General features: G+C 37.0%; 2 protein-coding genes across 6 annotated transcripts in view; one reads left to right on the top strand and one right to left on the bottom strand.

The window, feature by feature from the left end:
• Nucleotides 1-8,988, top strand: part of prrt1 (proline-rich transmembrane protein 1) — a 10,886-nt gene extending 1,898 nt beyond the window's left edge. Inside the window, exons 2-4 of the mRNA XM_058046448.1 lie at nucleotides 1,723-2,054; nucleotides 2,121-2,312; nucleotides 3,880-8,988. Coding sequence (XP_057902431.1) covers nucleotides 1,723-2,054; nucleotides 2,121-2,312; nucleotides 3,880-4,056 — 701 coding nt within the window. The 3' untranslated portion in view covers nucleotides 4,057-8,988. The remainder of the gene's footprint in view (nucleotides 1-1,722; nucleotides 2,055-2,120; nucleotides 2,313-3,879) is intronic.
• On the bottom strand, nucleotides 8,089-23,178 carry LOC131101378 (transmembrane protein 268). Of its 5 annotated transcripts, none has more exons than XM_058046443.1 (9): nucleotides 23,132-23,178; nucleotides 16,984-17,086; nucleotides 15,514-15,608; nucleotides 15,305-15,412; nucleotides 14,146-14,298; nucleotides 13,952-14,062; nucleotides 12,210-12,299; nucleotides 11,880-12,095; nucleotides 8,089-11,684 (listed from the first exon to the last, which is right to left on the bottom strand). In XM_058046443.1, the coding sequence occupies exons 1-9, from the start codon at nucleotides 23,132-23,134 to the stop codon at nucleotides 11,517-11,519; spliced, it is 1,047 nt and encodes a 348-aa protein (XP_057902426.1). In that variant the 5' UTR covers nucleotides 23,135-23,178; the 3' UTR covers nucleotides 8,089-11,516. The 5 variants fall into 5 exon arrangements, with proteins under 5 accessions (XP_057902426.1, XP_057902429.1, XP_057902428.1 ...); XM_058046446.1 differs by lacking the exon at nucleotides 23,132-23,178 and adding an exon at nucleotides 21,195-21,407 and having other exon boundaries at nucleotides 15,514-15,541; XM_058046445.1 differs by lacking the exon at nucleotides 23,132-23,178 and adding an exon at nucleotides 21,195-21,407 and having other exon boundaries at nucleotides 15,499-15,541.
• Between the last annotated feature and the right edge of the window lie 24 nt (nucleotides 23,179-23,202).

Raw genomic sequence — 23,202 nt, forward strand, 5'->3', positions numbered from 1 at the left:
AACACGGGGGCCACTTTTGATGTGCATGAAAGATGCTAAAACCATCGTATGTAGGTCAACATGCAGTGTATCCAGAAAGTAGTCCCGGCCCTTCACTTTTTCCACATTTTTTTTTACCATGTTACAGCCGTATTCCAAAATGGAATTAATTCATTTTTTTCCTCAAAATTCTACACAAAGCCCCACATAATGACAACACTAAAAAATATTTTCTAATTTATTATTAATTTAAAAACTTGAGAAAAAACATATGCGTAAGTATTCACAGCCACATTATTATTATGTTATAGCCTTATTCCTAAATTGAATAAATTGATGTTTCGCCTCAAATTTCTGCCCACAACCCCTCATAATGACAACATGAAAAAAATTTTTTTTTAAAATATTTTCAAATTTGTTAAAATGTAAAAATAACATATTTATAAGTATTCACAGCCACGATTTACTATGTTACAGCCTTATTCCAAAATTGAATGAATTGATCTTTCTCCTTTAAAATTCTACACACAAGACTCCATAATATCAATAACAAAAAATATTATTTTTAATATTTGCAAATTTATAAAAAATTATATTTCAGAAATCACATGCATAAGTATTCACAGCCACATTTTATTATATTACAGCCTTATTCCAAAATGGAAATAATTCATTTTTCTCCTCAAAATTCGACACACAGCCTATCATAATGACAACATTAAAAAAATATATTTTTAAAATATTTTAAAATGTATTAAAAATGTAAAAAAAAACACAGAAATCACGTGTGTAAGTATTCACAGCCACAATTTATTATATTACAGCCTTATTCCAAAATGGAAATAATTCATTTTTCTCCTCAAAATTCTACACAAAGCCTATCATAATGACAACATGAAAAAAATATATATTTAAAATATTTTAAAATGTATTAAAAATGTAAAAACAAAAACAAATCACATGTAAGTATTCACAGCCACATTTTATTATGTTACATCCTTATTCCAAAATGGGAATAATTCATTTTCTCCTCAAAATTCTACACACAGCCCCTCATAATGACAACATGAAAAATAATAATTTAAAAATATTTTAAAATGTATTAAAAATGTAAAAAAAAAACACAGAAATCACATGCGTGTAAGTATTCACAGCCACATTTTATTATACTTCAGCCTTATTCCAAAATGGAAAGAATTCATTTTTCTCCTCAAAATTCTACACACAGCCCCTCATAATGACAACATGAAAAATAATAATTTAAACATATTTTAAAATATATTAAACATGTAAAAAACACATAAATCACATATGTGTAAGTATTCACTGCCACATTTTATTATACTTCAGCCTTATTCCAAAATGGAAATAATTCATTTTCTCCTCAAAATTCTACACACAGCCTATCATAATGACAACATGAAAAATAATAATTTAAAAATATTTTAAAATGTATTAAAGATGTAAAAAAAAACACATGTGTATAAGTATTCATAACCACATTTTATTATATTAAAGCCTTATTCCAAAATGGAAATAATTCATTTTGTCCTCAAAATTCTACACACAGCCCCTCATAATGACGACATGAAAAAATATATAAAAATTTAAAAAATTTATTAACATTTTAAAACCTGATAAATCATATGTGTGTAATATTCACAGCATTGAATTGTACAGGTTCTTTATGACTGTTTTGGATGATAACTTTATAATATTGCTATGACCGTTCTCCCTTCCCAGGCCTTGACGACGCTAGCCGTCAGACAATGCAGCCCCCTCCATACATCCCGGGCCCCCAGGACCCTAACATACCCCAACACCCCACCATGCCGCCGGGCGCCCAGCCGGGCTATCCCCCGCTGCCGCCACCTGCGGGCTCAGAGGGCTACCTCCAAGAGACTCAGTTCCACTGTAACACAATGGGACCCCCTGGTGCTCCACAAGGCTACACTGTCCAGACCCAGGGTCCCGGTGGGACCCTACCTCACCCTCCGGTGGGATACCTCCACCCTGGGTACCCTCTGCAGCTGCAGCCGTGCACTGCGTACGTTCCTGTGTACCCCATGGCATCGGTGAGTGTTTTTGTTTGTTTTGTTTGCACATGCACGAATAAAGTTATTTTCTCCGTCCCTCCCTAGGGGCAGCCGTACATGCCGGCAACAGGGGGCCACCCGGCGATCCCACCGGGTCAGATTCATCCCATGCAAATGCCTCCCAACATCACCTTAATGGACCGTAGACCTCCACATGACTACCTGCCAATCGCCGTGCTCACCACCGTGTGTTGCTTCTGGCCCACTGGCATTATCGCCATCATTAAAGCAGTGCAGGTGAGACTAGCATTCATAATAAACGTGGGGGGGGGGGTGCTGGAGCCTATCCCAGCTGTCTTCAGGGCAAGAGGCGGGGTACACCCTGGACTGGCTGACTGGTGGCCAGCCAATCACAGGGCACATATAGACAAACAACCATTCACACTCACATTCATACCTATGGACAATTTGGAGTCGCTAATTAACCTAGCATGTTTTTTTGGAATGTGGGAGGAAACCACGGAGTACCCGGAGAAAACCACACAGACTCCACACAGAGATGGCCGAGGGTGGAATTGAACCCTGGTCTCGTAGGTTGGCATGTTAGCATTTTAGCTAATTTACTGATATCTAAAGGCAAATACACACATGGCCATTATGTGGGGACACTATGGGACTGCCTTAACACTTTTGGGACTTGAGGATGTCTTGCTAGGTGCTAGCATGGTAGCCATTGGCATGTTAGCATTTTTTAACAGAGCATTTGTAACATTTTCTAACATTCATACCTATGGACAATTTGGAGTCGCTAATTAACCTAGCATGTTTTTGGAATGTGGGAGGAAACCGGAGTACCCGGAGAAGGTGGAATTGAACTCGGGTCTCCTAGGTTAGCATGTTAGCATTTTAGCTAATTTACTGATATCTAAAGGCAAATACACACTTGGCATTATGTGGGGACACTATGGGACTGCCTTAACACTTTTGGGACTTGAGGATGTCTTGCTAGGTGCTAGCATGGTAGCCATTGGCATGTTAGCATTTTTAGCATTTTAACACAGTACTTTTCTAACATTCATACCTATGGACAATTTGGAGTCGCTAATTAACCTAGCATGTTTTTGGAATGTGGGAGGAAACCGGAGTACCCGGAGAAGGTGGAATTGAACTCGGGTGTCCTCAGTTAGCATGTTAGCATTTTAGCTAATTTACTGATATCTAAAGGCAAATACACACATGGCATTATGTGGGGACACTATGGGACTGCCTTAACACTTTTGGAACTTGAGGATGTCTTGCTAGGTGCTAGCATGGTAGCCATTGGCATGTTAGCATTTTGTAACATTCATACCTATGGACAATTTGGAGTCGCTAATTAACATAGCATGTTTTTGGAATGTGGGAGGAAACCTCACGCATGCATGGGGAGAACATGCAAACTCCACACAGAGATAGCCGAAGGTGGAATTGAACCCGGGTCTCCTAGCTGTGAGGCCTGCGAGCTAACCACTCGACCACCGTGCTAAAAAAGCTAGCTATGTTTTTTCTAGTGATGCACTACATTGCCATGATGGTGTCTGCTTTGGGGACTGTCATGTGCTTGCGTGTCTGTTGAGTAGCGGACCAGGCAGGTCCACATGCACCCAGCAGATCCGTTACATAACTGCACCATTTAGGGAGCAACTGGAGGGGATGTTTGTTTTGTTTTTTTTTCCAGTGGCCTGGCTGACTCTGCTCTGTTGCCTCTGAGGTGGTTTGAGCTGACAAGGCCGGAGCGTGACTTTGGCGTGGCGCCGCCTCTTTCCGCACGCTGCATGTAATCGATACCCTCGTAAACATTTTCCCCCGTCGCCGCTCGTTTCAGGTACGCACGGCCATCGCCAGAGGCGACATGGTCACGGCGGAGATCGCCTCCCGCGAGGCCCGCAACTTCTCCTTCATCAGCTTGGCCGTCGGCATCGCCTCCATCGTGCTCTGCACCATCCTCACCGTGGTCGTCATCATCGCCTCGCAGCATCACGACGACGACTGGGAGCCGTAACGGCGGCGCGACCGCATCCAAAACGGTTACACGCTAGTTCATTACGTGGAAACGGGAGCTCTGGTACTGTCGTTGCTACACAACCATGTGACCAAACGCATTAAATCACACACTGGACGCTAAATGCTAACTGCTAACTGCTAACTGCTATCCAACTACAGTACAGTGGAGCCCGCTTATGTCAACATCAACATCCGGTACACAGTGGACCGCTTTATTCAACATCAAATTTCAGTCTGTTTATGTCAACATGTGTTGTTCACTACATCACTATGACTAAGCAGCGTCGACATCTTAATTTTAAAAAAATGGCCGCTTAAGTTGACACACACGGTCGTCATAATTTCTATGAAAAATGTCCGTTTATGTTGACATCTGTCATCGTATTGTTAACTACTGTACAGCATTATCACTAAGCAGTGTTAAACTCGCTTATGACAGAAAATGTCCGCTTCAGTTGACACACACGGTCGACCACTTTTGTCGACATAATTTCTATGAAAAATATGTCCGTTTATGTTGACATCTGGCATCGTATTGTTAACTACTGTACAGCATTATCACTAAGCAGTGTTAAACTCGCTTATGTCGACATCTTATGACAGAAAATGCCCGCTTATGTTGACACACATGGTTTACCACTTTTGTTGACATAAATACTCTGAAAAATGTGTCAGTTTATGTTGACATCTGTCATCGTATTGTTAATTTCTGTACAGTATTATCACTAAGCAGTGTTAAACTCGCTTATGACAGAAAATGCCCGCTTAAGTTGACACACACGGTTGACCACTTTCGTTGACATAATTCCTCTGAAAAATGTGTCTGTTTATGTCGACATCTGGCATCGTATTGTTAATTTCTGTACAGTATTATCACTAAGCAGTGTTAAACTCGCTTATGTCGACATCTTATGACAGAAAATGCCCGCTTAAGTCGACACACATAGTTGACCGCTTTTGTCGATATCTAGGAAAAATGCGGCTGTTTATGTCAACATGTGTTGTAGTATTGTTAACTACTGTACATAATTATTACGAAGCAATGTAAAGCCCGCTTATGTCGACATCTAATGACAAAAAACACCCGCTTAAGTTAACATAAAATTTGAGAGCCAAAGGGGTAATTTCCATGAAAAATGTGTCCGTTTATGTTGACAGTTTGTAATAATGTTAACTTGGCTAAGCCTATTTTACCACAAGAGTATCTAAATGGCAAATTTATATTTTCCATTTTTTTGGTTATGTTGACAACCGCTTATGTCGACACAAAGAGTCATTTAAATTAAAAATGCTTTATGTCGACATGTTGTAGTAATGTTAACTTGGCTAAGCCTATTTTACCACAAAAGTATCTAAATGGCAAATTTATATTTTCCCATTTTTGGTTATGTTGACAACTGCTTATGTCGACACAAAGAGTCATTTAAATTAAAAATGCTTTATGTCGACATGTTGTAGTAATGTTAACTTGGCTAAGCCTATTTTACCACAAGAGTATCTAAATGGCAAATTTATATTTTCCATTTTTGGTTATGTTGACAACCGCTTATGTCGACACAAAGAGTCATTTAAATTAAAAATGCTTTATGTCGACATGTTGTAGTAATGTTAACTTGACTAAGCCTATTTTACCACAAGAGTATCTAAATGGCAAATTTATATTTTCCGTTTTTGGTTATGTTGACAACCGCTTATGTCGACACAAAGAGTCATTTAAATTAAAAATGGTTTATGTCGACATGTTGTAGTAATGTTAACTTGTCTAAGCCTATTTTACCACAATAGTATCTAAATGACAAATTTATATTTTTCCATTTTGGTTATGTTGACAACCGCTTATGTCGACACAAAGAGTCATTTAAATTAAAAATGCTTTATGTCGACATGTTGTAGTAATGTTAACTTGGCTAAGCCTATTTTACCACAAGAGTATCTAAATGGCAAATTTATATTTTCTCATTTTGGTTATGTTGACAACCGCTTATGTCGACACAAAGAGTCATTTAAATTAAAAATGGGTCCGTTTATGTCGACATGTTGTAGTAATGTTAACTTGGCTAAGCATATTTTACCACAAGAGTATCTAAATGGCAAATTTATATTTTCCATTTTGGTTATGTTGACAACCGCTTATGTCGACACAAAGAGTCATTTAAATTAAAAATGCTTTATGTTGACATGTTGTAGTAATGTTAACTTGGCTAAGCCTATTTTACCACAAAACCATTTTTGGTTATGTTGACAACCGCTTATGTCGACACAACCGGGATCCACTGTATAATAACATTCAAGCAAGTATTTGTATATATTTCCAGTATGTATGAGTAGCTTCTCGGTGGAAAAAAAAAAACAGTGCCATGTTGAAACCGTGTGCTGCTATGGTATTCCTGCTGATGCGCCATCAAGCTAATCTGTTAAGCCGAGTTTAAAAGAGTAGACTTAGGCCTGGGAAAATGTTTAAAATGGTATATATATATATATAAATATATATATATATATTTGACAAATGTTATTTATTGCTTTATTCAATAGCTGCTGTGCTTTTATGTCACACTTTTTTTTTTATTGCGATCCGATGCTGCTTCTGACATGCATAGTGACGTACATGCATGATAATAAATGCGTTTGTCGTAAAGCAGCTCTAAGAGTAGATGATTTATTTAGCGCTAGTAAACACCGTGAAATTCAGTGGAAGCATTATTAGGTTTGATATATTTTTTTTATTAATTTTTTTTTAATATATTGCATTGCCCGGACATAAGCAGGCAGCATAAGTTTGCATGTCATCCTCAGTTTGCTTCCATTTATTTTGAAATATTCAGGCTAGATGCTAGCTCCTGTACACACTTTATACTTTATACTCTTTATACTCAGTACGCACTTGGGACTGTGCAGTGAGTCGGGATTTGATTACCGCATTGGAAAATAATCCTAGATTTCGAGAATAAAGTTGGAAATTTATGAGAATAATTTACTTAATTTACTACAAAAAACCTAATATTACAAAAATGAACTCTTAAATTTATGAATAAATAATAAAGTCACACATGTACTTAAAAAAAAGTGGTAATATTACAAAATTAAAGTCGTAAATTTACAAGAATAAAGTCATAAATTTAGTCGTAAAAGACTTTTATTCTTGCAAATTTACAAGAATAAAGTAATAAATTTAGTCGTAAAAAGAAAAAAGACAAGAAAAAGAAAAAGACAGATTTAGAGAATAAAGTTGAAAATTTATGGGAAAAAAAAATACGAAAATAAAATTGGAAATAAAAGTATAAAGTCATTAATTTATAAGAATAAAAATCTAATTTAGGAGAAAAAAGTTGTCACATTTCCAGAATAAAGTTGTTAATTTCCGAGAAAAAAAAGTTGTAATATTACGAGAATAAAGTCATAGATTTATGAAGAAAAAGTCTGACCATAAAGTCGTAAATTTACAAGAAAAAATTGTTAATATTATCGGAATAAAGTTGTACATTTACAAGAATAAAGTTTCACATTTATGAGAGAAATTAAGTCAAAATATTTCTGACGAGAAAAGTTGTCAATTTACGAGAAAAAAAGTCATAATTATACAATTATAACGTTGTAAATTCACAACAACAAAAGATGTAATATTACAAAAATAGTCGTAAATTTCTGAAAAGGTCATAAATTTACAAGAAAAAATTTGTAATATTACAACTTTACAACAACAAGTCATATTACGAAAATAAATTCATAAAAATTCATCGAGAATTCATAAAAAATTTACGAGAAGTAACGGCGTAATATTACACAAATAAAGTCTTAAATGTCCTAAAATAAAGTGTTTCATTGAAATTTTAGTTTCATAAATTTCTGCCGAGAATAAGCTTGTAAATGTACTTTCTCGTAAATGTACGACTGTATTCTCGTAATATTACAAGTTTTTTTTTCGTACTTTTACGACTTCATTGTCGTAAACGTACGACTTTACTCTCGAAATCTCGTTTTATTTTAAACAGGCAAGTTAACAGAGCGACTTTTTGTCTCGTAAATGTACAACTTTTTTATTTTTGAAAATTTCCGATTTTATTCTCGATCGTATAAAGCTTTTGATCCAAGATAATGAATGTCGCTAAGACTGGTTGCTAACACGAAAAACATATCCTACTTCCCCTTTTCTTGCCTACTATTTTCAAAAACGATTGCATCGCTAATATTATTATAGGAAAAAAAATGCTTTAAACGTTTATTTTTTTTATTTTGTTGATGTTGGAATGAAGAAAAAACTAGCCAAATTTGCTATATTGCTCTTTAAAAAAAAAATCCTATATTTTAATGTGATGCGCATATTTTTAAATGTATTTATGTAAAACCCTAAAGCACCTAAAATATGAATTATATTTAAGCTTGCACTCTTAGAAATATTAAGTTGACACTTTAAATAAGTTTTGTGGCACTGACGCAAGTATGTGCTTATATATATATATATATACATATATATACATGTATATATAAAACATACAGGATGTATAATGTGAATTGCACTTATTTGTTGTGATAACTTAATTGAAGGGTACCCCCAAAAGTCTGGATTATTAATGAATTAAATGAAATAAATATTGAGCTAATATAAATAATAAAAATTCAACTTAATGTATTTTTAAAAATTTTGAAATATTTTATTTTATTTATTTTATTTTAATAAAAAATAATTTTATTATTTATTTTATTTCCTATTAAATCTTAAGTCCAGACTTTGGGGCCACCCCGTATTTTAGACCAAGATGGGCTATCGGCGTTGTTATGAAGTACATAAAGTGTTTATGCTAGCTAGCTAGTGTTAGCATATCTAGTTAAAACTACGCTGCGTTTTCTTTACCGCTTGTTCCGTATTTGATTGACAGGCTGTGTTTTCATTCCGATGGTTTATGTTTGTGAATCAAATAAAGGATGAAGCTCCCGTCTGCGTGGGCGTGTTTGTTTTTCACCTCTTTGTCTTTTTTGTGTACTTTCATCACTTTCATGGGGGTTATTTATAGCTGACCTGGTTTTCATACGGCACTGTGCTTGTCGTTCTACCGTCTTGTGCGGTTTTTTTGGGGGGGCGTTAAAGGGACTCCATAGTTGTGTGGAGAATCAATGGTGATGGCGACGACTGGGTCAGTGCGCTGGGGTGGAAAAGTCACATGGATTTGTTAGGAAAAGGCTGGATGTGTGGATTGTTATTAGTATTATTATTGGACACTAGAATAAGCTATAATCTATTTTTTGTTCGTGATAGGATTGAAAAAAAATTGGGAGATTTAGAGAAAAAAATTCATAAATTTACGAGAAAAAATTTCATAAATTTACAAGAAAAATGTCATAAATTTACAAGAGTAAAGTAAAAAATTTACAAGAATAAAGTAAAAAATTTAAGAGGAAATTTATTTCCCCGCTGACACGTTTATTAATTGTGACTATATGACGTTATTCCCGTAGATTTACAACTTTATCTCGTAATAATTACTTTTTCCTTGTAAATAAATGTACCACTTTTTTCTTGTAGAATTCTGACTTTTTTCTTTAAAAAAATAAAAAAAAATAATAAAAAAAATGAATTTGACTTTATTTGTATATATGTATGACTTTATTCTCATAATATTGTGACCGATTTTTCTCAGAAATGTACCACGTTTTTCTTGTGAAGTTACGACTATATTGTTGTAAATTTGCTACTTTTTTTGTAAATTTGACTCGACATTTTTTTCTCTTAAATTTCTTTTAAAAACTTTACTCTGCTGAATTTATTACTTTATTCTAATATTCAGACTTTTTTTTTCTCTGAAATTTACGACTTTCTCGAACTTTTTCTTGGACATTTCTGACATTTTTTTCCTGTAAATGTATTTATTCTTGTACATTTACAACTTTGTCACATTTTTTTTCTTGTAAATTGTACGACTTTTTCTCGTACTATTCAGACTTTTTTTTTCTCTGAAATTTGCGACTTTCTCGAACTTTTTTTGTACATTTATGACTTTACTTTACTGATTTTATTCTCTGCAATTTGACTTGATTCTTGTACATTTACAACTTTGTCACGTAATATTATGATTTTTTTTTCTTGTAAATTATACAATTTTTTCTCGTAATATTCAGACTGTTTTTTCTCATAAATTTACGACTTTTTTCTCGTAAATTTATGACTTTATTTGTGTATACGTATGACTTTATTCTCATAATATTATGACCGATTTTTCTTGTAAATGTACAACGTTTTTCTTGTGAAGTTACGACTTTATTGTTGTAAATTAGCTACTTTTTTCTTGTAAATTTGACTCGACAACATTTTTTTTTCTTAAATTTCCAACTTTATTCTGCTGAATTTATGACTTAACTTTCATATTCAGACTTTTTTTTCTCTGAAATTTACGACTTTCTCGAACTTTTTCTTGTACATTTATGACATTACTTTTTTCTTGTAAATTTATGACTTTATTCTTGTACATTTACAACTTTATCACGTAATATTATGAATTTTTTTCTTGTAAATTATACAACTTTTTCTCGTAATATTCAGACTTTTTTTTCTCGTAAATTTACAACTTTTTTTCTTGTAAATTTTACGACCTTATGCTTGTTATATTATGACTTTTTCTCTTATACATTCGTTACTTTATTCCTGTAAATGTACAACTTTCTTTCTCATAAATTTGACTTTATTTATACATTTCCAACTTTATTCTCGTAATTTTGACTTTTTTGTCATACATTTACATATATATATATTTACATACGACTTTTTTTCTTGTAAATTTATAACTTTATTCTGGTAATATTTTGACTTTATTTTCGTAATATGGCTTTTTCTCATGAATACATGACTTTACTATCAAAATTTTAGATTTTTGTATTTATTTATTTTAAAATATTGATCTTACAAGCTATTCCTACCTTATTGATAAACAACATGCTAACCTTTGCAGCACATTTGCATGACATGTAAATGATTAGAATGGGACTGATATATGAATATGAAGTGTGTTTATTATTTCTACCAGTCGTGGGTAAGCTATATATAGATATAGATATATATAGATATCTATATCAATATAGATATATTTTTCCTTGGTGGAATCCTTGGTGAAGTTCATGTCGACTGAGATCCTCCACTGAATTAAAATGTTTTTTTTCACCCGAGAGAGAGCGAGATAGAGAGAGAGAGAGAGAGAGCAGCGGATCAGACCAAATCCCGCCATGCTCGGATGGAGGAACTAAAGATGGAAGCTGCGGACGAATCACAGATGGCCTTTTAGCCTCCCGAGGAGAAGCGCCGCGTCTCTCAGATTGTTTAACACGACCTCACGCTGCACGTCTGTCTTGAGTTCCAGCTTCCTGTGGGTGGATCTCAGTGCATGTTCTGCCAAGGATCCCCCCCCCCCATCCCCGCCCCCCCTTTAAGTGCGTGAAAACAGGAAACAACAGTTTGGCACTTAGCTTGTTGTGCTATTCCAGGATCTTGAGTTTGATGAACTGGCAGAGGCAGAACGGCGCGTTGGTGCAGTGATTTTTCCGTGGTCGGACTCGATGATGCGACGGTCCGGACAGCCTCTCGGACACCAGTAGCTTCACGTAGGCGGCGCTGTAGGTCATCAGCAGCTGGTAAGCTCGAGCCTGGACGATAATGACAACCATCATGAATACGTTTTTCCCTTCATAAATCATATTTTCTTAACGATCTAAAAAAAAAAACAACAACCCCGCCTCTCGCCCCCGATGACAGCTGGGATAGGCTCCAGCACCCCCCGTGACCCTCGTGAGGAAAAAAAGCGGTAGAAAAATGAATGAAAACCCCAACATTCTTCTTACCTGAGCAGGTAAGGCTGCATCGGGTATGAGGCTGTAGCTGCTGGTGACTTTAGCACCCCCTTCCTGTTTGCAAGTGGAACTGCACCCTTTGTCCTCATTTCTCAGCAGAGGCCTCTCCTCTCCGGAAGCAGCTTCTTCTTCCACATCCGAGCCGACGACTTCCGGGTCGACGACCTCGCTCACAAGGACGAGGTGGGACATCTTTTTCAGTTTGTTCTGTTGGAATTGAACCCAAAACAGTCGAAAAAAAATGAACTGTTGCTATTCTGGAAAAATGAAAGTTGAATGTGTATAATGTTCTCAAGGTCAAAAGGACAAAGTCAAACTCACCCGGGTGTCAACGGCCGCTAAAGCATGTTCCTCTAATGTTTCTGTCAATGTTGTCAAACAACGAGACATGTCCCAGTACACAAAGCATAGCTAGAAAAAAAGGCACAAATTTAATAATAATATAAATATATTGTGTTATAAACACACACAACACATATATAAATAGCATCAGGCAAAATCATCATTTGGGCGGCACGGTGGTCGAGTGGTTAGCGCGCAGACCTCACAGCTAGGAGACCAGGGTTCAATTCCACCCTCGGCCATCTCTGTGTGGAGTTTGCACCTAGCAAGACATCCTCAAGTTCCAAAAGTGTTAAGGCAGTCCCATAGTGTCCCCACATAATGTCATGTGTATATTTGCCTTTAGATATCAGTAAATTAGCTAAAATGCTAACATGTTAACCGAGGAGACCAGAGTTCAATTCCACATTCAGCCATCTCTGTGTGGAGTTCGCACCTAGCAAGACATCCTCAAGTCCCAAAAGTGTCAAGGCAGTCCCATAGTGTCCCCACATAATGGCCATGTGTGTATTTGCCTTTAGATATCAGTAAATAAGCTAACATGCTAACCGAGGAGACTCGAGTTCAATTCCACATTCAGCCATCTCCGTGTGGAGTTTGCACGTTCTCCCCGTGCATGCGTGGGTTTTCTCCGGGTACTCCGGTTACCTCCCACATTCCAAAAACATGCTAGGTTAATTAGCGACTCCAAATTGTCCATAGGTATGAATGTTAGAAAATGTTAGATATGCTGTGTTAGAAAATGCTAACATGCCAATGGCTACCATGCTAGCACCTAGCAAGACATCCTCAAGTCCCAAAAGTGTTAAGGGAGTCCCACAGTGTCCCCACATAATGCTATGTGTGTATTTGTCTTTAGATATCAGTAAATTAGCTAAAATGCTAACCTCGGAGACCAGGGTTCAATTCCACATTCAGCCATCTCTGTGTGGAGTTTGCACGTTCTCCCCGTGCATGCGTGGGTTTTCTCCGGGTACTCCGGTTTCCTCCCACATTCCAAAAACATGCTAGGTTAATTAGCGACTCCAAATTGTCCATAGGTATGAATGTTAGAAAATGTCCCTGAAATGCTGTGTTAGAAAATGCTAACATGCCAATGGCGACCATGCTAGCACCTAGCAAGACATCTTCAAGTCCCAAAAGTGTTAAGGCAGTCCCATAGTGTCCCCACATAATGCCATGTGTGAATTTGCCTTTAGATATCAGTAAATTAGCTAAAATGCTAACATGCTAACCGAGGAGACCCAAGTTCAATTCCACATTCAGCCATCTCTGTGTGGAGTTTGCACGTTCTCCCCGTGCATGCATGGGTTTTCTCCGGGTACTCCGGTTTCCTCCCACATTCCAAAAACATGCTAGGTTAATTAGCGACTCCAAATTGTCCATAGGTATGAATGTGAGTGTGAATGGTTGTTTGTCTATATGTGCCCTGTGATTGGCTGGCCACCCGTCCGGGGTGTACCCTGCCTCTCGCCCGAAGACAGCTGGGATAGGCTCCAGTATATATTTGTATATACACCTTTGGAGTATTAAGTCGCTGTGTGAGGAATTTAGCACTGCCAGTGAAGTGCTCTGACTTCCAATGGGTTGAAAAGCGTGTTCTAAGTGCACTGATGGCTCGTGATTGGCTCCTGGCAAAAAAAAAAAGCTTCCTCAGCGACTCACGATCGCCACGGTATTTAAATGTGAGTGTGAATGGTTGTTTGTCTATATCAACACACCTGCATGCTTCCTCTACAGTTGTGCACCCAGTCGGCAACAGCCACGAGCAGATTATGCTTGACCATCCTCTCGTTCACCTGGATAAGCCGCACGTCCAGGTTCATATTGATCTAACACAAATTGACAATCAGTTATTTTTTTTATCTTCATTTCACAAACCTTGCTATCACACAATGATGCGTATTCATTTCACCTCCTTTTTGCTCTGGTTGAGAACAAAGATGATAGCAGTGGTGAGGAAGATGGAGATGAGACTGACGCATAGACACAGGATCCAGTAGTCGCCGACGGTCATGTAGAGGCGAAGGGTGGAGAAAACTGCGCACCACAACACCAAATACAGAAACTAGAGGAAGGATACACAGAAAATACTTTGTCACTATTGCCATTTCAAGTGGGGAGGTGGTTGGGGTTTTTTGGCGACACCTAGTGGTCGTAATTATTTATTGAGTTGAGCTTGTGATGCAGTTATGCACACAAATTGAATGCTGGAGAGCAGGGGTCTCAAACTCAATTTAATTGGGGGCCACTGGAGCTAGGGTCTGGGTGAGACTGGGTCACATCAGGTTTTCCAAAAAAAAACCAAAACGCATTTATTAAAAACAAAAAAATTAAAAAAAAAAAATTCTACACAAAATAAGATGAAAAATAAATAAACAAATCAAGAATAAAGAAAACCAATTAATCAGTAATAAATAAATAAATATAATAATAATAATAAAACGGCAAATAATAAAAACTTAAGAAACCACATATAGTTGGTGGGTAGACAAATTATTTTTTTCAGATTAAAATTATTATTAAGCATTATTAGAGCCCTGTAGACATGACAAAACACGACTATAGTCGCATTTATACTCTTTTTATTTACATATTGCGCAACTGCAGGGTCTTGAGACACATGCTAACTCGCAAACTAGAGAGCTATAGCGACCTAAACGGTAGCCTTCAAGTTATTTCCTTTAAACTTAAAAAAAAAGCCAAAAACTTACCACTTCCACACGGATAGCGAGGATAACTATTAACATTTATTTAACCTTTAACATGAACATTAATCAAACATAATTATTTTTTTCTGGGTACATAATACCATACAGCATCCATATCAAACTTGCGCGGGACGCGCTAACATTAAACTTTCATATCAAGGCGGGGGGCCTCAAAGTAGTGTCCTGCGGTCCACATTTGGCCCGCGGGCCGTGTGTTTGAGACCCCCGCTGTAGAGCATACCGGACCTCCTAATACGCTCTGTGTCTGTAAGTAATGTGTAAATATAATTGTAAAAGTTTTAGACTGCAGTTTTGTTAGCTAGCCATATGTTAGCTACTTCTATTGAGTTGGGCCATCCTTACCGGTGCTACTATAAAATGGAAGAGGGATGAGTTGAAAATCATGTATCTTCTGACTGAAGGAACATCCAAGGCTGTTCTTAACGGAGCTTCCATGTCTGCGACTGGAATCTAACATAAGGAAAAAACAAACAAAAAAAACAATATGCAAATATGTCAACTCCACTTGATCAGAGAGTAAGATAACATGGTCGTACAAGTCCAAATGTCACCTGGAAGCCGTTGGTCTCCAGCGTGGAGCTGCACAAAGAGAGGTCAAAGCTGGGGTTTAACAGCGAAAAGCTCGGCATTGCCAAAACACACTGACCTGAGGGCGGGAAAAGGCATACGTGAAGAGTTATACAGTGGAACCTTGGTTAGCGTCCGCCCTGGTTAGCATGTTTTTTATTTTGGTTAACATCTAAAATTTCCGACCACAGTTTTACCACGATTCATTCTTGATATGACCCACATTTTGTCGTGTTATTAAAAAAAAAAAAAACGCCTACCAGTCACTTTAGACAATTTTAACAGATTTTTCATTTCATCAGAAAAAAAAAAATAGTTTCTACCTTTTTCCGTTCTTTCGTCAACAGCAGTAGAACATTTCAGGAAAATATCGGTTCCCAACTAAAAACAGCTCAAATATTATACCAACTTAACTATGAACTATGCCAACGTAAACAACACAAAAAAGGGGTTGTTTTACATCAAAACAAAAAAATATATATAATAAATAAATAATTAATTATAATGATTATATGTAACAATTAATTTTAATGATAGTTAATTATAATTAATTAATTCATGATAATTAATAAATATATCTATAATAAATGTAATAATAATAATAATAATAAATATAATGATAATAAATAATAACTAATAATAAGTAAATAATTATATAATTAAATTCTATTAGGAAAGCAAGAAGTGAGCAAATGTAACAGTTACTGATTGTAAAAGTACCAAAAAGGGGTTGTTTTACATCAAAACAAAAAACAAAAAAAATTATATAATACATAAATAATTATATGTAATAATTGATTGTAATGATAGTTAATTATAATTAATTAATCCATGATAATTAATAAATAAAATATATCTATAATAAATGTAATAATAATAATAAATATAATTATAATAAATAATAACTAATAATAAGTAAATGATTATATAATTAAATTCTATTAGGAAAGCAGGAAGTGAACAAATGTAACAGTTACTGATTGTAAAAGTACCAGATGGAGGGGTAGGATTTAATAAGCTTTGCTTCTTCCTACTCCTTTTGGACATGTGGAACTGTGAACTGATTATGGGATGCATTCAATTGTAATCTGATGCATGTTCAAATGAAATAAAACCATTATTTACTTTTATTTTTTTTTGTTAATATTTTTAGGTGATGAGAACGTTTTGGTCTTCATAAATAAACAAATCATGAAATTTGAGGTACTACTGTCATCTATTAATACATAATAATACAGGTAAAATGTTTTTTTATTAAGCGCTGAGATTTCGCACTTTGTTTGGTAGTCCTTGAACGCACCATAGGATGAAAAGTATGTACTATAACATAGTCTGACACTACCATCTGTTCATGAATCATCTTATATTATCCTTCATTAGCGGTGAGTACCTATCCAATAGATTTACTGATGAGCGTGCTGCCATTGGCTCCACTGTTGAATATACTGTATTACCATTGGTCCATTTGGGTTTGTTGTTGCTCTGGGTATCAGCGACTTCACTCTCTTCCTTCACGTCCTCATTCATGTCCTCCATCTTCTCAGCGGGAACCAAACCCTGATTTAAAAAAAAAAAAGCGAAACAGGAACATGATTCGTTAATAAAGAACACGTCTTGTGCTGGAAGACACAGCCATCCCAATGAGAGCGAACATCGGAAGTGTTGTTGAAGAAACTAGCATAAGTATGTGTATCGGTAGTGTTTTAAATCATCAAAATTTGGCAAGATTCTATAATTATTACATGTTATCATCGGTGTACGTGTTCATGCATGATCACAACATGTATATCAAACCATGATACTTTTTTTAGAGGTATTCATAGTCAAAATAAATGTATCCCATTGACAGCATTGTAAGCTAGCTCAAGAAAAAATTCCCAAAACATGCATGCTAGCACCTAGCAAGACATCCTCAAATCCCAAAAGTGTTAAGGCAGTCCCATAGTGTCCCCACATAATGCAATGTGTGTATTTGCCTTTAGATATCAGTAAATTAGCTAAAATGCTAACATGCTAACCTAGGAGACCAGGGTTCAATTCCACCCTCGGCTATCTCTGTGTGGAGTTTGCATGTTCTCCCCGTGCATGCGTGGATTTTCTCCGGGTATTCCGTGATTTCCTCCCACATTCCAAAAACATGCTAGGTTAATTAGCGACTCCAAATTGTCCATAGGTATGAATGTGAGTGTGAATGGTTGTTTGTCTATATGTGCCCTGTGATTGGCTGGCCACCAGTCCAGGGTGTACCCCGCCTCTCGCCCACGAAGACAGCTGGGATAGGCTCCAGCAACCCCCCCCCACCGCGACCCTCGTGAGGATAAGCGGTAGAAAATGAATGAATGAATGAATGTTCGTATATTTGTATATACACCTTTTGGAGTATTAAGTTGCTGTGTGAGGAATTTAGCACTGCCAGTGAAGTGCTCTGACTTCCAATGGGTTGACAAGCGTGTTCTAAGTGCACTGACGGCTCGTGATTGGCTCCTGCCAAAAAAAAAAAAAAAGCTTCCTCAGTGACACTGCCTGTGATTGGCTGGCGACCAGTCCAGGGTGTACCCCGCCTCTCACCCGAAGACAGCTGGGATAGGCTCCAGCATAACCGTGACCATCATGAGGATAATTGGTATAGAAAATGGATGAATGGATATGTAGTCACATGTCACTTTGCAATGTTTTGCAATTGAGAAATGCGGAGAAAAGAATTGGAACTACCTCATGACTAGACGCTTGACCAAATATTAATTATCACGCGACTTGAACCAGCAGGAGGAAGTTGACATGCTGATTATATGATATTTAAAGAAAGATGGAAAAATAATAGATGGAAAAATAATACATGTGTGTCTCTGTGCTGCACCTTAGCAGCATAGCCTCTTAGCATCTGCAAAAAAAAAAACTGAAAATTATCTTTCAAGAACAGCTCTCTCAGTTCTTCCTGTCTCAGAACCATATTGTGACACTGAGGTGTGGTGTCACAATCAACCGCCTGCTCACTTCTCCTTACTTTCACAGACGCCATCTCTATTTGTCTTACATTCCCTTTGTCATTTAAACTAATGGGAACCTGCTGAAATTGGAAAAAGACACCAAAACCCATCCAGCAGTCAGAGTGGGAAATATTGCAAATATCTGTTTTTTTTATTTCATTTGAGTCTAACAATATGACACATTAATGTCGCAATGCCTTCACATGCTTAGCACCTGAGTGTCTAGGCATGTGAGTCTGACCTCTCTAGTCTCTGGCACTCACAGGACGAGGAGATCCCCCTTACATTAACAAACCATTTTAGCAGGAATCGTCACATATATTCTCCTGAAGTCGTCTGTTTAGGTTGTATTTTGTAACGGAGTAATATTGGGGTCACATTGGAAAAAAACAAAGTATAATCCGAGATTCCGAGAATAAAAAAAGTTGTTAAGTCGGGAATTTATGAGAAGTCAGTCACACAAGTGCCTGTCTTTTTCATAGCTGTCTGTAACAAAAAAATGTTTATTTTTGTTTTATTTTAGTTTATTTTAATTTTCCAGTACGTTACCTTTGGCCTCTGTGGTTTTGACTTGTTTTCACATAAATTTACGACTTTATTCTCGTTGATTTACGACTTTATTCTCGAAATCTCCGATCCTATGATCCTATGCCGACATTATCCAACTCTCAATTTCCGATACCGATATGACTCGATATCGATAGAAAGCCTGTTTACAACCTTCAAAATATGTTTTATTAGAGCCCTCTGGACATGAAATAGCACCCCTATAGTCACCTTTACACTCATATTACCCAATATAGTAGACGTTTAAGACAAAAAATAAGACTTGTTCTGGTGTGTGTTGCTGTAAATGTATTTTGGTGTTTGGGGAGTGGAACGGGGTGGTGGACAGGAAGTGACATCGGGGGTTGGGGATATTAGTCGGAATGTCCAATATTGGCTTTTTTTTTTTGCTGAAAACCGATATGCCGACATTATCCAACTCTCAATTTCCGATACCGATATGACTCGATATCGATAGAAAGCCTGTTTACAACCTTCAAAATGTGTTTTATTAGAGCCCTCTGGACATGAAATAGCACCCCTATAGTCACCTTTACACTCATATTACCCAATATAGTAGACGTTTAAGACAAAAAATAAGACTTGTTCTGGTGTGTGTTGCTGTAAATGTCTTTTGGTGTTTGGGGAGTGGAACGGGGTGGTGGACAGGAAGTGACATCGGGGGTTAGGGATATTAGTCGGAATGTCCAATATTGGCTTTTTTTTTTTTGCTGAAAACCGATATGCCGACATTATCCAACTCTCAATTTCCGATACCGATATGACCCAATACCAATATGTGTAACATGACATGTCTTATCATATATTTTAATATCGCTTTTCATGATACCTATATCAACCAATATCACATTTTTATACCAGTATTGTGGTCAAGCTTGGTGCTTGTGTGTCTCACCGAACATGACTGACACCTAGTGACGAGCGTAGAATACTACATATCCGATCCTTTTTGTTGTTTTTTTTAAGTGTTCCCAATACTTTGTCTCAAAATACAACCTAAACAGACTGATTCTAGAGAATATATCATGCTAAAATGGACCAGAGACAATGAAGGGCAGACTCACATGCCTAGACACCAAAGAATCAGGTGCTAAGTATGTGGAGGACTTGTTCTGGAGACAAGTAACCAAACAGCCACAGCAAGTCAGTGCGATATTAATGTGTACTCATATTGGTAGATATTATATAAGTGCAATAACTAACCACGGTTTCCAAACAGTACTGATCCATCCATTCATTCATTCATTCCTTTTCTACCGCTTTTTCCTCACGAGGGTCGCGGGGGTGCTGGAGCCTATCCCAGCTGTCTTTGGGTGAGAGGCGGGGTACACCCTGGACTGGTGGCCAGCCAATCACAGGGCAGATATAGACAAACAACCATTCACACTCACATTCATACCTATGGACAATTTGGAGTGGCCAATTAACCTAGCATGTTTTTGGAATGTGGGAGGAAACTCCGGGTACTCCGGAGAAAACCCACGCATGCACGGGGAGAACACGCAAACTCCACACAGAGAAGGCCGAGGGTGGAATTGAACGCAGGTCTCCTAGCTGTGAGGTCTGCACGCTAACCACTAGACCGCCGTGCCGCCCAGTACTGATCCAATACTGTGTAAATACAATGCTAGCATACGCAGATACTGATACTCATCCCGGTACTTTTTACCTGAAAATGTTCAATATCATTAAATTATTTTTCTACTGACGTTGACCTTGGTACAGTACCAATTCTGATCAATCCATCGAACCCTAACAAGTAATATCTTTGAGTTTTCATATCACTTACTCAACCAAAACACATGTTTTGGTGTCAACTGGGTTAGCTCCGATCACATTGAATCGTGAGTTTGTGAAGAAATACCCGCATCGTACACGTATTACACATCCACGCACACTGAACGTTAGTAAAAAGCTCCATTCGGAATATGGAAGACAATTTAAACCACAAGCATGTGTATTATTATTATTATTATGATTATGATTATGCTAGGACTCAAACCCCTTAAAACAAGCAACTTCAGACCTCCAGGCCGCACTCCAGACTCTCCGACTGTAATACCCATTTTAGGATTATGTTTGATGCAAAACAAGGTCAAACAGATCCTTACCTGCGTTCTTGGTTAAAGTCCCGTCATGTCAATAACATGAGGATTATTTTATTCCAGTATAGATCCCATTTTTTTTTCCAGATAATACCGCAACACTCACATCGGTCAGTCAGTCCGAGTGGGGCGTACGGTGTATGTGACTTTCACTGGCTCTCTCTTTTTCTCTCTCTCTCTCGTTCTCTTTCTCGCTCTCTTTCTAGCGTGTGACTCAGCCCAGCTTGGCCTCATGACTACAGGAATGCTGTTTACGCTTAAACGCAACATTTCAAGGAAACGGAAGATGTGGATCGCTTTGAAACAAAAATAGTAATGAGATGCCAAGTCATGCCTACCAGGGAAGGTTGTCCAAGTGCGGCCCGAGGGCCATTTTCGGTACATATCTTGTTTTCAGCGGTCCTTGGTATATTGTAAAAAAAAATCTAATGTATTGAATATTGATATATATGATTTGATAATACACTAATCTGCTTTGTCACTTGTATCACAAACTAAAAGTTGATGGTTTGTTTTGATAGCTTAACCTTAGATTGCCCCCTCACTTGGTTACATGTAAATGGTTATCAGCAAAATGGATAGAGGGGGGGGGCATTGACCGTGAGGTAGGTCTTTAGCTCCATGGAAAACAGAAAAAAATCCTATTTATGCCTTAATCAGAGATATTAGTTAGAAACACAATTCTTACATCTGGAGAAACACTTTCTGGCTCTTGTTTTTTTTTCCGACCACAGTCGCCAATTTCCGTTGGAGTGGACCTCCAAGTTTTTGCTGGGTTTCGTGGAAATCCTGTGACAAAAGTACAATGATCCCTCATTTATTGTGGTTAATTGACAAGTGAATTTCTGCGTAATAGGATTTCTTATTGATAAATACAATATGTTTGTATTTAGAGCATAGAAAACCTGTTTACAACCTTCAAAATATGTTTCATTAGAGCCCTCTGGACATGAAATAGCACCCCTATAGTCACCTTTACACTCATATTACCCAATATAGTAGACATTTAAGACAAAAATAAGACTTGTTCTGGTGTGTGTTGCTGTAAATGTCTTTTGGTGTTTGGGGAGTGGAATGGGTTGGTGGACAGGAAGTGACATGGATATTGGGATATTAGTCGGAATGTCCAATATTGGCTTTTTTTTTGCTGAAAACTGATATGCTGACATTATCCAACTCTCAATTATCGATACCGATATGACCCGATACCGATACATATGGGAAAAATTGATACCTATATCAACCAATATCACATTTTTATACCAATATTACGGTCAAACCTGGTGCTTGTGTGTCTCACCGAACATTACAGTAACATTACTGACACCTAGTGACCAGCGTAGAATACTACATATCATCTTTGCATGCATGGTCTCAATGCCTTATACAGTATTTGTATTTTAGCTAATTTAGCCCTTATTATGCTTTTAAATAATCTGATTTTGTAACTATTAAAAGGCTGTCATCAATGACAAAATAGCATGATTTATTAATTAATATACTGTATTTTAGAACAAAAATACATAATTCTCCAAATGCTTTCTAAATCTCCATTTTAGCTAAGCTTGCCTGGAATCTTAATCCAAGTGAAAATGTTCTGTTTGGTTTAGCTTTTGTTTACTTTCTTATCTGCCTCTATTTAACCCAACGGGGTTAAAAAAAAGTCATGGTTGATACTATAGAATTTTGACATATATATTTACAATTGCATCAACTTGACTCCACTTCCGTTTTGCGAGGACACGCCCCCTCCATGCATTTGAATGAAAGTTAGCTACAGGTAGAATTTATCAATGGTTGTTCTATCACTTAAACGTACTCTGTAAAGAAACTGGGCTGAAATTCAATTAATCTCTCTTTCGTAACATGTATATTACGTTCATATTATGTTATTCATATCAGGAATACACTGTTTGTGGACTTGTTTCAATTCGAACACTCACCATCTTGGGCGCGTTGAGTGCAACATCCGGGTATGTCGGGGCGGAAGTGCGTACAGAACACAGCCACAGTA

The sequence above is a fragment of the Doryrhamphus excisus genome, chromosome 14 (genome assembly GCF_030265055.1).
Source record: "Doryrhamphus excisus isolate RoL2022-K1 chromosome 14, RoL_Dexc_1.0, whole genome shotgun sequence".
NCBI lineage: Eukaryota > Metazoa > Chordata > Actinopteri > Syngnathiformes > Syngnathidae > Doryrhamphus > Doryrhamphus excisus.

What these genes read in the sequence shown, in the direction of transcription:
- LOC131101378 (XM_058046443.1), bottom strand. An exon ending in TCCATTTTATAGTAGCACCG is followed by an intron (nt 14,299 to 15,304) that starts GTAAGGATGGCC and finishes TCCTTCCTCTAG; the next exon opens with TTTCTGTATTTGGTGTTGTG. An exon ending in TAGCGGCCGTTGACACCCGG is followed by an intron (nt 12,096 to 12,209) that starts GTGAGTTTGACT and finishes CAATTCCAACAG; the next exon opens with AACAAACTGAAAAAGATGTC.